The 15,061-nt window shown below is 39.5% G+C and overlaps 1 protein-coding gene across 3 annotated transcripts in view; it reads left to right on the forward strand.

Annotated features, from left to right (window-relative positions):
• The window catches only part of gnl1 (guanine nucleotide binding protein-like 1), a 107,722-nt gene that overhangs the window by 46,477 nt on the left and 46,184 nt on the right, over positions 1-15,061 (forward strand). For all 3 annotated transcript variants that reach the window (XM_051920406.1, XM_028808146.2, XM_051920409.1), the window contains 2 exons: positions 1,196-1,403; positions 3,839-3,937. In XM_051920406.1, the coding sequence (XP_051776366.1) occupies positions 1,196-1,403; positions 3,839-3,937 (307 nt within the window). The remainder of the gene's footprint in view (positions 1-1,195; positions 1,404-3,838; positions 3,938-15,061) is intronic.

Genomic DNA, 15,061 nt, shown 5'->3' on the forward strand with positions numbered 1-15,061 from the left:
ATAGTGTGTTATATAGCTCAAGTATAAACACCCTTGACTTGTACTCCACATATGGATGTAGAAAGTGAACCTTCTAATAAGGTGTACTTCCAACTTTCAAGTTTCAAACATCCCATTGCGTATTCAGATTTTTTACTCCCTATGTATAATACTTTACATTTACTTGTATTTAAATTTTATCAGCAACAGGTCTGTCTAAATCTGAATTTTGTCAGGGTCTTTTTTAAGAACTTTGATGCCTCTGTATTATCTGCCATTTTAGCTAGTTTGCTATCATTTGCAAATCTACCTAATTTGTTGTAAAGGTTCCATAAGAGTGGGATAGGTTAGAATAAAATCCTGCATAAAACATCCATAAACAAAAGTGCACCAACACTTGCTGGGGAGAGCTTTGGGACTGCTAGGGGAAGGAGAAATTCTGATGTTTGTTTCCCTATTAGTGAAACCTTATAGGAACAATGTTGTAAGAGGTGAGAGATTAGTAATAGCTGGGGAGGAGGATAAGGAGACCTCATGAATGCTAGAGAGCAGGTGACCCAGTAGATAGATAGATAGATAGATAGATAGATACTTTATTAATCCCAATGGGAAATTCACATTCTTCAGCAGCAGCATACTGATACAATAAATAATATTAAATTAAAGAATGATAATAATACAGGTGAAAAAAACAGACAATAACTATGTATAATGTTAAATATTAACGTTTACCCCCCCTGGTGGAAATAAAGAGTAGAAGAGGGCGCTCGCCACAACTGTTTGATAGAACATCTGCAGCATCTTATTGCAGATGTTGAAGGAAGCCAGCCTTCTAAGGAAGTATAACCGGCTTTGTCCTTTCTTGCACAGCGCATCAGTATTGGCAGTCCAGTCTAATTTATCATCCAGCTGCACTCCCAGATATTTATAGGTCTGCACCATCTGCACACAGTCACCTTTGATGAAAAAGAAAAAGAAAGAGAAAAGGTGCGATCATGGACAGTGGGTAGAAGACCATAAGACCTACTAGCTGATATTCAACTGCACTGGGTCCTGAAATGGAAATGCTAGATCCAGGGTGCTCATGTAATGAAGATGTCAGGGGGAACACTGGATATTGTTTGTTTTTTTTTCTGTGGGCACTCTATTGACTAATCATATTCAGCATGTGAAAATTGGAAATTTGAATGACACATTTTCTTTTCTGTTTTCCAAGGTTCTTCATTTCCCTCCAGCATTATATTCATTTATTAGAACAGATATGAAGAAGAGTCTCATTCTAGTGCTGAACAAGATTGATTTAGCTCCACCAGCTCTGGTGGTTGCTTGGAAACATTATTTTCATTCAATCTTTCCTGAGTTGCAAATTGTCTGTTTTACTTCTTTTCCACGATCAAAAAGTGGGGACCAGAATCCAGAAGGAGGTAAAACATAAAGAGAAACTATTTCACAGAAAGGTTGTTAATGTGCTGTTAGTTAAAAGAACAAGTTTAGACATTTATAAGTAAACTTGAAGAACAACAAACAAAATTTGGCAGTGAGCCTTTTCTGGATGCTTTGGGGGCAAGGCAGGACTCAACATTGAATGTGGTGCCAGTCTGTGGTAGGGCACAGCTCTGCACACATTAACCTTTATTCATATTGGGTCAGTTTAGAGGTACCAGTTACCCTGTCCTTGTATGTCTTTTAGATATTGTATGAAAATTCAGTGCATAGAGCAGTGGTTCCCAAACACAGTCCTGGGGACCCATTGTGGCTGCATGTTTTTGTTCCAGCTGGCTTCTGCTTTTAATTGGACTGCTTACCTAATTAAGTGGGCTGTTATCTCCCAGTTTCTGTATTTTGTGGTCAATATAAAAATTGCTAAATTAAGTTTGTTAAATTTTTATTAAATGTACTAAGCAGTTACAAGGAGATAATGTAATTTTTACTTTTTAACAATAATTTCTTCCTGATTTTCATTCTGCTTGTCCAGGTGTTCTGGTTATTTAATCCCTTATTTACAATTTAATGGGCCTGCTGTTGTTGCAGCCTTCCATCATTCAGTGTTGTTTCCCAGGTGTCTGTTTTACTTGTTTTAATTGACATTATTAAGATACAATGAAGGGGGCAAACTACACAGAAAAGGGTAAAATAATAAGGGAAAAACAAAGAGTTAAGCATATAAAGCTGTTGAAAAAAGAAATGTCTTATTAAAAAGCATTTTCCTGTGCTTTTCTGAATGCAGAATAAGAGAAGAGTTAAAAAGAGCAGCTAATAAAATTATATCAATTACAACTTATTGTGAATCTGGTTGTAACAATACCAACAGCCTCAGTGGGTCTCCAGAACCAAGTTTAGGAACCACTGGCCTAGAGAGTAACACATAAGGTAATGTACACTTTCTCCACATAGAGTGGCTTAGCCATGATTCAAAATTAAGTCTCCTGGAGAAATGAGGAAGTAGGTCTGACATTGTGAATTTTTGCTGCCTAAAGAAAGCCTATTAAAAAAAATCACATTTATATTAAAAGCAAAAAGATTCTTCTATGTATTAGACTTATATTGAAAAGAGTTTTTTGTACAAAGTTAACCAATGAACAAAAAAGCAAATTTTTAAAATATTGATTTAAATGTATTTTATTTAATTCCCTTTGAAATTTAGTACACTGTATTTTAAGCCTGCGCTGTTTCACAGTAGTTAGTACTGTTGTTTAACACTAGAATTACCAGAGCCTATGAAAAAACTAGTAGATCCGGCCCACCTTAAATCCGTTTGCACCTCTCCGTCAGCGTCTTCTGTCCTGTAAATGTGCCAATAAAGACAAGCAACAAGCAGCCTGCTATTCCATCCCCCCACAGCCGCAGAACGTGCACAAAGTTCTCAAAGCTCATGCCTTGATTGATTATCTGAGAGTGAAGTGCTGGAGTTTTAGAGTGGAAATAATAGATCGTTATTTGGAACACATGCATTTTTATGTGTGTTCCGTTTCTACAACAATCTGTGTAAACACATTGTTAAAGCAGAAACGTTTTTCATATTTTAGTAGTAAATGACAAAATTTAGGCATAAACTATATAACGTGTGAAGCCGGAAGTCCAAAGATCAAATAAACACTTTCACAAAAGGTTCAAGGGTAAGGCAACAGCTTCCGTGGCGTAGCGGTAAGATTTGCAGACTTGTGATCAAGAGTCCCCAGTTCGATCCCGACTGCCTCCTATATTTGCCGTTTTCAGTAGTGAGCTGCTCTTATTGTTAATATTATACAGTACACACATACATTTGGTTTGCATCTGTAACAGACAGTGTACATTTATAGTACTTGTGAAAGTTACCATTTTAGTTTTTACGTTACACAATTTTCATGGACAAGATATGAAGATGCATTCAAGTTTTGGAAAATAATACATGCTAGGGTATGAGACTTTAATTTCTGCTTTTCGCAGACCATGTTATTCTCTTGGCTTTGTCTAACTTTGATCTCCACACCAGAGCAGTGTGTAGTAAATACTAGATTGTGACATAGTCAAGGTTGTTTCTGAGAAAAGAGTAATAGGTAGGGGAAAAACCATATCCTCAAATGGAGGAGTTCAAGCACCTCAGAGTCTTGTTCAAGGGTTAAGCAAGTTACAATTGTGAGTTTAATCAAAGTATCAGTGTAGCAACCACAATACTGTAGGAACTTAGATTGGCCCATTAAGAGGATATATGGGTTTTAACTCTAATAGCAAAAATGTGGTTTCAGAAAATATATAAACATAACAATGCAATGAAGGGGGGACACAATAAATAAATAACATTTTATGAAAAGATATTTTTCTTAAACATTTATTAGTGAGATATTTTGTGAATGTTAATGTAATCAATGTTTGTGTTAAGTTTTCAGGAAACGTCAGAAAAGGAGACCTAGTCACTGGGCAGCTGCTGTGGGTTCTACACAGTTGCTGAAAGCTTGTGAAACCATTGTTGCTGGAAGAGGTAATTTTGCTTTCTTTGTCTTGTCTTAGGATAATCTATACATTTGGTGTAGTTTATCCTCCTTATATTTAGTTTTCATTCTGTTATATAAATGTGTTTATCTTTGGTTCAACTTCAAGATTTTCAATTACAGTAAGTCCCCTACATACAAACAAGTTCCATTCTGAGAGAACGTTCCCAACTCTGCTTTGTTTGCAAGTCTGGCAAAGTGAGCCTAGACACCCAACATACTCAATGCAACCCCTAACCTTTAACTCCTATAGAAAACATGTGCAGCTGTTTGTACAAAAGAAAGTGATTTTAAAGGTTAATATTTGTATTTTTCTTATATATTTCTAGTACATTTTACAACAAACAACTAAAAGTTATTTTTTATTCCCATTGTTTTCCATCAGCTGATCCCTTGCTTACCACTAGTGAATGAGCATACATATGCAGACCTAGCATATCTCTTTCTACTCAACTCTTATCAAAACATGTTATTGTACTATACATACAATACAAATAGCTTTTAAAAGTTATTATTTTTACAGGGAGGTTTTTGAGATGTCCATAACCCTCCAACTCCACTGTGTGCCAAAACTCTGTTAACGCAGGCAGGGATTGCTTGTCTGCTGCCGGTACAACTGCAAGTTCAGAGGCTTGTCACATAACGCATCTGTCGCCTGCAGGTTGATGCAGGGAACATTTAAAACCAGCCACTGACTTGCCCCTGTATTCACTCGCTGTTTTCTCGCTTGTGCATGAAGTCTGTTTACTCATTTAATTTGGGAAGGGAGTGAGTACAAGATGAAAACCGTGTCACTGTGTGCATGTTGTGGTTTCTGAGAGTGCTGAAGAGACAACTCCCATTTGTATAACTTTGAGATGAAAATTAAAGTGATCTTTTTTTTTTTTTTTTTTTTTTTAAGAAATCTGGGCTCACCTCCTTGTCTGTTGTGACACACATATTGTTTATGCACATTATTTTTGTATTTATTGTGCATCTTACCAAAAAGCAACCAAGTTCTTTTTTTTTTTTTTTCCTCATGTTTTCAGTCAGCTGATCTCGGTAGACTCACTTACAGCTAGTGAGCTAGCGTACATACGTAGCAAAAATATGTTTCATGATCTTCTCCTTGTTGTTTAGAATCGTGCTGATGATTATTTGAACAGTTCATGTTATACGAACGAGTGACATCGACTGTCTTTTTTTCCTCACTCTACTCTCTAAATTATTTTCACTTTTGTTTCTATCATTATGACCTGGCATTTCTTAGCAGCACATCACCACTGCTTTTACGCTTAATTCAATCTTCATGGGCTTGAAATGAAGCATGTTAACTCAACGTAAACAGAGATACAGCCAAAAGCATAACAACTTGCAGAGGACACACACATGTGATTGAGAATGTAAACAATAATAGCATGGGTTTTGTTCCCCACCTAACAGCAGATACATGAACTAACTTACATGCTGCCTCGGAATTTGAAGTTACAGTACAATTTTACATTTTTTACTTATATAAAAAAAATTTTAATTTATTGGACATAAACGTTCTCATCTTTGAAAGATCGTAACTTGAAGGTTCTTATGTAGGAGTCTTACTGTATTATAACAGTTCGTCACATGTCATGTAGCATTTCCAGGTGACGTGACAATTTTTTGAAGCCAGTTTATTATCATGGTAAAGAAAGTTTTCATAGTGAGATAAATTAAGTATAATGTAATTGAAAAAAATGTAATTGTCTGGGGTTGTCTATAAATGATATGCCTTCTTTTGCCATTTAGCATGGTTTGGCCAATTCATACCACATAAACCAAGCTTTCTATAGATTTATTCTCTAGAAAACCAGCTGACAATTCAATATTAAGAATATATCAGTAAGGGTGCACCGCACGACATCGTGCAGTGAATACACTTGACTTTCTTTCTCTGTATGTTTAGCATTCGTTTGCTCAGAGGTTGATGCTCTTGCTGCTTCCTGAGCTGCTGTTCTTTTCTTCACCCTAGCAGCCTGCATGTTCTCTTCTTTCATCAACATCTTTTTGTGTTAAGTCAGTTTTTGTGTTGCAATTACAGTGGAACCTCGGTTCACGATCATAATTCGTTCCAAAATTCTGGTCGTAAACCGAGTTGGTCGTGAACCGAAGCAATTTCTCACACAGGATTGTATGTAAATACAGTCCTACGGTCTGGAACGGATTAATTGTATGTGTGTATATATACCGTATTTTTCGCACCATAAGACGCACTTTTTTTCCCCCAAAAGAAGGTTGGAAATGTCTGTGCGTCTTATGGAACGAATATTGCGTCACAGACCATGATGTGTATTACCTGACAAAAGTTGACATCCAGGGGTAGAGGGCGACAAAGCTCACTGTTACGTTACAGGCATTCCCTCTGTGCTTGGAGGAATGTTAGACTCATTGACTCGGCATCTAATCCTTGCGTGTGCGTGAGTTGCGAAATGTAATCAAATATAAACAGAGGCAAGATAGCATCTACATCTCATGAGGGAGCGAAGCAAGTGCAGAAAACAAAATACTCAGCAGACGATGTTTTGCACATTATCACTGAGTCGGACTCTGGACTCGATAGATTACCAGCTGCTGGACTACTTCAGGCTGTTCTTTCCTGAAGCTGCCATTCAGCTACTGTCAGACGAGACAAACAGGTATGCAGAGCAATTTTTTGAATCGAGGGCTGTACTTGCACCGCATTCTCGTTTTTCAAACTGGAAACCCACAACAAAACACGAGATGAAGGGCTTTGTGGCATTACAAATATAGATGGGACTAGACTGGTGATATAACTTCAGGGAGCATTGGTCCAAACGTGCTTTGTCCCCTGGTGGCTTTGGACAGGTTATGCCGCGTGATAATAGGTACGTGCTCCTGCAAAGTGATTGTGAGCAACTGAGCTTAATAAATTCTGACACTAGCGATGAGGAGTTCTTGGGGTTTCCATAAAACTAGAAGAGTGCTTGAACCTTAAAGTCTCTCCTTATTTGTTAATGACAGTGATGATGTTTCTTAATACCGCTGTTGAATTTACATGGTTGAAATATTATTCTGCTATATTTTATTAAACATATTAGTACACCATTTGGTTCAGAATATTTTTCTTCTTGTTTTCCTCCTCTAAACCTAGGTGTATCTAATGGTCAGGTGCGTCTTATGGTGCAAAAAACACGGTATATATTTTTTAGTTTTTAAGCACAAATATAGTTAATTATACCATAGAATGCACAGTGTAATGGTAAAATAAATGTAAAAACATTGAATAACACTGAGAAAACCTTTAACAACAGAGAAAACTAACACTGCAATAGTTCGCACTATAGTGCTAGGAACCGCTCGCTAAAAACACTTTCTTTAATGAGTTTTAAGCACAGGGGAAAAAATGAACATTTGAAAAATCCGTAATTTAATAAACCACCAAGAAAAGTAACATTGCAACAATGCAGGCTACGAACCAATCACTGTAAATAGAACTGAAAACAAAAACAAGCCTTCTCTACCTTATGCGTCCCTTGCTCGCTCTCTCGCGCCTGTGTGTGTGTACGTGCGTCTCTCTTTTGCGAGCCTGGAGTGCCTGCGTGTGTGTCTCTGTAGCGCGCTCCTGTGTGTGTGTGTGTGCGCGCCTCTCTCTCCCGAGCCTGTGTGTGTGTGTGCGTGCGTCTCTCTTTTGCGAGCCTGGAGCGCCTGTGTGTGTGTCTCTCTAAAGCGCTCCTGTGTGTGTGCGCGCGCCTCTCTCGCGTGTGCTCCTGTGTGTGTGCGCGTCTCTCTCTGTCTCGCGCTGCCTGTGTGTGTGTGCGGCCTCTGTCTCTCGCGCAGCCTCTCTCTCCCCCGCCTGTGTGTGTGTGCGTGCGTCCCTCTTTTGCGAGTCTGGAGCACCTGTGTGTGTGTGCGTGCGTCCCTCTTTTGCGAGTCTGGAGCACCTGTGTGTGTGCGCGCGCGTGCTCCTGTGTGTGTGCGTGTGTGTGTGCGTGTGTGTGTGTGTGTGTGTGTATGTGTGTCGCTCTCTCTCTTGCTCGCTGCACAGGAAATGCACAGGGAGAGACTGAACATATACAAACCGAAAGGGAACCTGGCTTGTTCGTATACCGTGTGTGTGGTCGTGAACCAAGGCAAAAGTTTGGCGAACTTTTTGGTCGTAAACTGAATTGTACGTGTACCGAGACGTTCGTGAACCGAGGTTCCACTGTACTTAGTACGTTTTCCTTAATTTTTCACTTAAGCTGGCACTTAAGTCTTCAATCTGCCTCAAGAATGATTTAAGATATGAAGAGTTAGGGGAAGTTACAGTGAAGTTGGTAGGGATGCGAACGGCACCCGTACGCATGCGCCGCACAGCTGCCCTGCTGCCAACTTCCAAGAGTTAATTCTACAATTAAATAAAAATAAAAAGAGTAATAACTCTAAAACTCTTCACTTTTAATATAAAGCTTTAGTGCAGAGTTTCAGTGTAGTATATCTGTACCAAATTTCAGGCTACAGGTTATTTGATTTTTGATCTTGACCTTCCTGGGTTGACCTTTGATCTTGGATGTCAATCATCACCCTGAAAGCGGATAGTAGAGGTCAAGTAGTATATGTGTACCAAATTTCAGGTCAATAGGTCAAACAGTTTGCAAGCTACAGGTAATTTAAAATCCTAGACAGACAAATGGACAGCCACAGTAGCATATTATATAAGAAGAGATTTAACTTTTTATTCACTGGACTTTTTTATTGGTCCTTTTTATATTACATGTTTAATTAAGGTCAGTAGTCACACTTAACCTGAACATTATAGTTTGTAGCACTGAATTCTCACATACCTAGCCCAATTAGCAGAGTACAATGCATCAAGGGTATCCTTTGTATAAAATAATGTAATAATGTTAATGTATGTTTTGTATAATATTTTTCATTTTCATAGTTTGTTACTCTTTATATAATTATTTAATTTGAGTATTGTAAATTTCTGTGGTGAGAAATAGACATTTATATGTTTACTGCAATAACGTATTTAGTCACATTTATGTTTCGCATAAGCTATTAAATTCAACAGAATTTAAAGTGTTTTGCTCCTGATTTTCTTTTGTATTCAATGTCTGGTGCATCACATTGCAGTGTCCCAAAGTAGTCAGCAAGCATTGACAGGTTCCAGTTGCCCTGGTATCATTTCTCCATCATAGCAATGTCCTGGTGAAACCTTTCACCATGTTCATCACTGACAGCACCGAGATTTGCAGGGAAGAAGTGTGAGTGGAGGAAATGAATCTTGAGTGACATGCTGGACTTAATTGTTTTGTATGCTTTGAGAAGTTTGTCTACCAGCTGAATGTAGTTTTGGGGCTCTGTAATTGTCCAGAAAATTGTCAACAACGTCTTTGAAGGCTTTCCAGGCAATTTTTTCCGGCCCAACTAACAGATCTTTAAGCCGCTTGTCACTCATTACATGTCTGATCTGGGGGCCAACAAAAATGCCCTCTTTGATCTTGGCGTCAGTTATTCTTGGGAACATCTGTCTTAAATAATAAAAACCTTCACCTTCCTTGTTCAGTGCTTTCACAAAATTCTTCATGAGTCCCAGTTTTATGTGAAGAGGAGGCAAAAATATCTTTGCCGGGTCGACAAGCGATTCATGTGCCACATTTTTCTGTCCTGGAACTAACTTTTTATGGAGTGGCCAGTTCTGTGGAGAATAGTGCGACTCTTTGGCATGGCTGTCCCATTCACAGATGAAACAACAGTACTTTGTATAGCCGAGCTGCAGTCCTAGTAACAGAGTAACGACTTCAAGATCTCCAGATATTCCAGTTGTACCTGCTATACTGGACGTGCTTCAGCAACAGTTCCATATTCTCATACGTTTCTTTCATGTGTGCTGCATAGCCAACAGGTTACTGAAGGAGAAACATTGCCATTGTGTAGCAGAACAGCTTTCAGGCTTAACATTGCCGAGAACAATCCTTCAATGTCACAACAGAGACTGTCGACTTGTGCATTTGGTTATATCATTATGTTGGCCTCAAAACACAGAAATTTTCGTACTTGGTGACAGCAAACACCATTCCTGCAGTCTCGAATCCAGCAGCTCGGCTTTTGCTTTTGACAGACCCAAATCTCTGACCAAATCGTTCAGTTCGGACTGTGTTATCAGATGTGGATTGCCTGATGAGCACGGTTCAAAATCCGGGTCAATGTCACTGTCTGTACCCTGCATTGTAGTTTCTTCATCTGGTTCGTCTAAGGTCCAATCCTCTGGTGGTTTCGGAATTGGAAGACTGTCATCATGTGGCACGGGTCTCATTGCTGAAAGCAGATTAGGAAATTCAGTTGACTTCTTGTTTTTGGCAGAGAAACCAGACACATTAGTCAAACAGAAGTAACAGTCCATCACATGGTCTTTCTGTTCTTGCCATATCATCGGAACAGCAAACGGCATCGTCTTTCGAGTGCCTCTGTGCCAGGCTCTCAAACTAATAGCAAATGTTGCACAGCAATTGTGAGGCGCCCATTCCTTGTCTTGATCACCAATTTTGCAGCCGAAATACAGATGATAAGCTTTCTTCACAAGAGCAGTCATCCAGCGTCTCTGAGGCACAAGTGTATATTCGCCACAGATATAGCAGAATGTATCACGGCTGTTACGACATTGATGAGACATATCGCCCCAACACCAAAACGTCTATAGAATCAAGCTTACTTACTGTTATATTGCTACAGATACTATATTTTACTATACTGATACTATACATATACACTGACTATCTATATTAACCAAATGAACAGGATTAGTGTATGCAAGCCACCTTTATAGCATGCTGAGACGGCATCAAGCTCCTTCAGACCTGCCCAGGATGTTAACTTCCACAGAACAGCTTCCAACCTGACCTGATTCCATGCCTGGATATGCCCAGGCCGCACAAACCGTTGTTGATAAATCGCTTACGGGAGCGAAAATGTTTGGATACAAATATAAGAAAAATTCATGACAAAACTGAAACGGTACGTGATGGGTACATTTTGATGTGATATTCGTGATCAGCACCCAGAAATCTATAAGAAACACCCAACACTGTTCAAGAAGCAAAAACTTTGTTGTGCAGTGTTATTTCCCTATACAACTCTAGGTACCTGACTCCAAGATAATCAAGGCTTGAGCTGGGAGAACTTTGTGCCTGTTCTACCGGGGTGGGGGGGATGGAATAGTAGGCTGCTTGTGTTGATCCACACATTTACAAGACAAAAGACGCTGACGGAGTGGTGCGAAGGGATTTAAGGTGGGCCGGGGTTTACAAGTATTTTTGTAGGCTTTGGTAATTCTAGAGTTAAGGAATTCCACTGTGGCAAGGCCCTGAGGGTAGATGAGGTCTGCTGAGGGCTCTGGACATCGTTGGGCTGTCATGGCTGACACACCTGTTGTGTTACGTGGTCATCGGGAGCTGTGCCTCTGGAATAGAAGAACAGGTGGTGGTCCCCATTTTTAAAAAGGGGGACAAGGGACTGTGCTCCAACTATTTGGGAAGCATGCTCCTCTGTCTCCGTGGAAAAGCTTTATGTCAAGTGTGGACCACTGCCCAAACCTGACACAGACAGGCATGGGACACAAGTTCAAGGCACCCACGTTTTTTTTTGTCTTTTTCCCTTGTGGGAAACTCCTTCTCCCGTTTCCCACAAGTACATCATAGTCACAGAACAATACAACTGTTCTTTCTTTTCTCTCTTTCCTCCTTGTCTCCTCTGAACAAGCTTTGTCTGCTCCCACCTGACTCTTGCTCACGGATTAGTGGCTGCTGGCTGTAGGTGCTCGTTGTTCCACTTCTGGCAGCACTTCGGGGTGTTGCGGAAGAGCTGCCCATAAGGGCTCAGCAGCAGCAGATGCAGCACCTCCTGGTGGCGCCCCACGTAACCCAACAGGGCTGTAGCACACTCCACATCCCATGGAGCCTTGTGGTAGTCCGAGGCTGCCACTTAGCGCTCCAGGGGAGGTAATACTCTGGATATGCTTCCTCCCCAGCTCCTTCCAGCATGGAGGCATTCCGGCTGGGCGAGGGCACTAGAAAGGAGACTCAACCCAGTTGTGGAATCTCACATCCATGAGGAGAATATGGATTCCGTTCAGGTTGTGGAGTGGTAGACCAGTTCTTTACCTTCATGAGAATTCTAGAGGGAGCATGGCAGTTCACCCAGGTTGTATATATGTGTTTTGTGGAATTAGAGAAGGCCTATGACTGTGTTCCTCAAGGGATTCTGTTGGGGGTGCTGAGAAAGTATGGGGTTCCGAGGCCCCTAATAAGGACTATTTGGTCGCTGTACAATCACAGTGAGAACTATGTCCACATATTCGGAAAAACCTCATCACCATTTCCAAACTCTGGCACACATTGGGATAGTTTATGACTGAGTGTGAAGCAGCAGGGATGAGGATCAGCACCTTCAAATCTGAGGCAATGGTACTCTGTAGAAAAAAGGTGAACTGTCCTCTCAGAGTGGAAGATGAGTTACTGCCTCAAGTGGAGTAGTTTAAATACCTTGGGGTCTTGTTCACGAGTGAGGGGAGAAGGGATGGTGAGCGCAGTTATGCGGTCGTTGTACCACTCTGTAGTGGTGAAGAAGGAGCGGAGTCAGAAGCTTTGGGTAATGACAAAAAAATGATATTGTGGTTACAAGTGGCCCTTAGAGACAGGTTGAGAAGCACAGAAAACCAGGAGAGAGTTAGGAGAGAGTTGGAATAGAGCCGCTGACCACATCGAGAGGAGGCAATTGAGGTGGTTTGGACATCTGATACAGATGCATCCTGGACACCTCCCTGTGGAGGTTTTACAAGCATGACCAGCTGGGAGGAGAGCCCAGGAAGACCCAGGGCTCACTGGGAGGAGTACATTTCCCAGATGGCCCTGGAATGTCTTGGGTTCTAACAGTATGAGTTGGAAAGTATAGCCTGGGAAACAGATATTTGGGCCTCATTGCTAAGACTGTTACCACTGCGACCTGGCTTTGGATAAGTGATCGAAAATGAATGAATGAAAGGACATTGCTGTATTTAATTTTTATTTAGTAATTTTATTTAAAGAAAATAACATTGCAATCAAGTCAAACTTATGCTGCAAATGACCTTATAGTCAAACTAGAAAAACTAATTAGAAACTTAAAATACAAAGTAGGAAAAAAACATAAAACCTAACAATACAGAATTCAACCTCCACCCAAGAGACATTGCTCTTTTAATTAAGCCTAGCCATGCTACCTGTCAAAGACAGATAACAGAATATTTTAAAAATATTTTTAGTGCCTTACTTCTGTATCCATGTGTGTCTGAACCTCTCTTGACAGGCACTCCCTCTCTCAAGCGTGTTCTCGTAAAGCCTACTTCTCAGACTGATATTATTTGTGAGGTGCCTTTCTTGCCTCCTGACTCATTTTATACTTCCTGTCTTTGAAGATGACACTCTCGGCATACCTCCTGTGTCTTTTCTCCTCCTTTCAATCTTGTCACCAAAGCCAGACTGACCATTCACATTGCTCTGTGGAACTGGACACAAACACAGATCTTAGAGTTTTATTATATAGTAGATGTGTGGACAAAAGTCCAGTAGTAAACTCTTTGTGCACCCATTAACTGTTTCCTAAGGAACAAAGTGAACAGTTCTCACCACTATATTAAATAATTAAAGAATGCTTTGTATTAATGGTTCCTTTTAGTTATGTTGTCCAGTAGTAAACTCTTTGTGCACCCATTAACCGTTTCCTAAGGAACAAAGTGAACAGTTCTCACCACTATATAAAATAATTAAAGAATGCTTTGTATTAATGGTTCCATTTAGTTATGTTAAACATATTGAAGACATTAAACCTCATGTAACACCTCCACAATATTATATAATATATACACCCCAGTGTAGTGGGAGTTTTTGCAATTCATAATGAGAAAACAGTTCCCACGTGGGCAAAAGAGTAAATGCCTAAGCCAGAGTTTTACAAAAAAGGTAAATGTGCTCAACCTCTAACATTAGATCTTTTGTGATATTGTAGCTAACTGGTTATACCTATGATTCTGAATTGCATAAGTGAGTTAGAAAATGGATGGATGATTCATAAAGTGAGTGTGCATGTATACTGTATGCTTTATAAAGAGGTTTAAAATAAATAACAATGTCCATATGTCATAATACAATGACAGCTGCATGGCTATACAACTTATCTTTGATACCCATACAGGAATACACTGATGGTCAGATGCGCATAGGGTAAATATGGCTTAAAGTTAAAAACATCAAATCAGTTCCATTCAGTTCATAGAGAAGGATCAAATTAATTGATCCTCTGTGAAAGATATTGATATGCTTCGTAGAGACAATTTAATTCGAACTTGACAGTGTTTTTCCATTTTCTCATTGTTATTCAGATTCACATTAAAAAAGAGGAAAGAGTAATTACAAAAATATATTTTCATCTGAGTTGGATTTGAGAATATGAGACCATCTGATCTCAATGTTTATGAAATTGTGTTTCCATATCTTTTATTTGTATGCCTTGTTACTTTGTTTAACCAGTCTGTTGTGTGAAATTGGAAAATTGAAAGGAAAATCATGCAGATATTCTAGGAAAGTGCAGAGGTGACAAGTAATGTGCATAAATTCAGTGCAATGTTGATCAATATCCTAAAGCCTGAGCAATTGTCTCCTTATAAGAAAAGCAAAACTTGAATAGGATAAAACGTTTCCTTTTGTAAATAAAGCATGGACAGGAAAATATATATGTTAAAAGAGTGAATGGGCAGATCTGTAGTATGTAACTATATACCAGTAAGGTTATTGTGCATCACAGATAAATTAAAAAAGAAATCATTAAGAAAAAGATGAGCAACACATGGCAAGTACAAGAGTGCTTCTAAACAGAATGGGTTCAGATGATGGAGGTTGAGTTTTAATAACATGCTGGAATTCTATGAGGAACCATATCTTGACTTTTGGAAACCATTTGATAAGTTCATACGTCAGAGTTTGGGCATCAAAAAGAAGACTGGAGTTCATGGTGTAGTCAGTGTGTAGATGGGTGTAGAATTTACTAAAATACAGGAAGCAGAGGGTTATGGTGCGAGGAACCTTATCAGAATTGGGTGATGTTCTCATCTAAATTTTTCTAAT

The sequence above is a fragment of the Erpetoichthys calabaricus genome, chromosome 1, assembly GCF_900747795.2.
Source record: "Erpetoichthys calabaricus chromosome 1, fErpCal1.3, whole genome shotgun sequence".
NCBI lineage: Eukaryota > Metazoa > Chordata > Cladistia > Polypteriformes > Polypteridae > Erpetoichthys > Erpetoichthys calabaricus.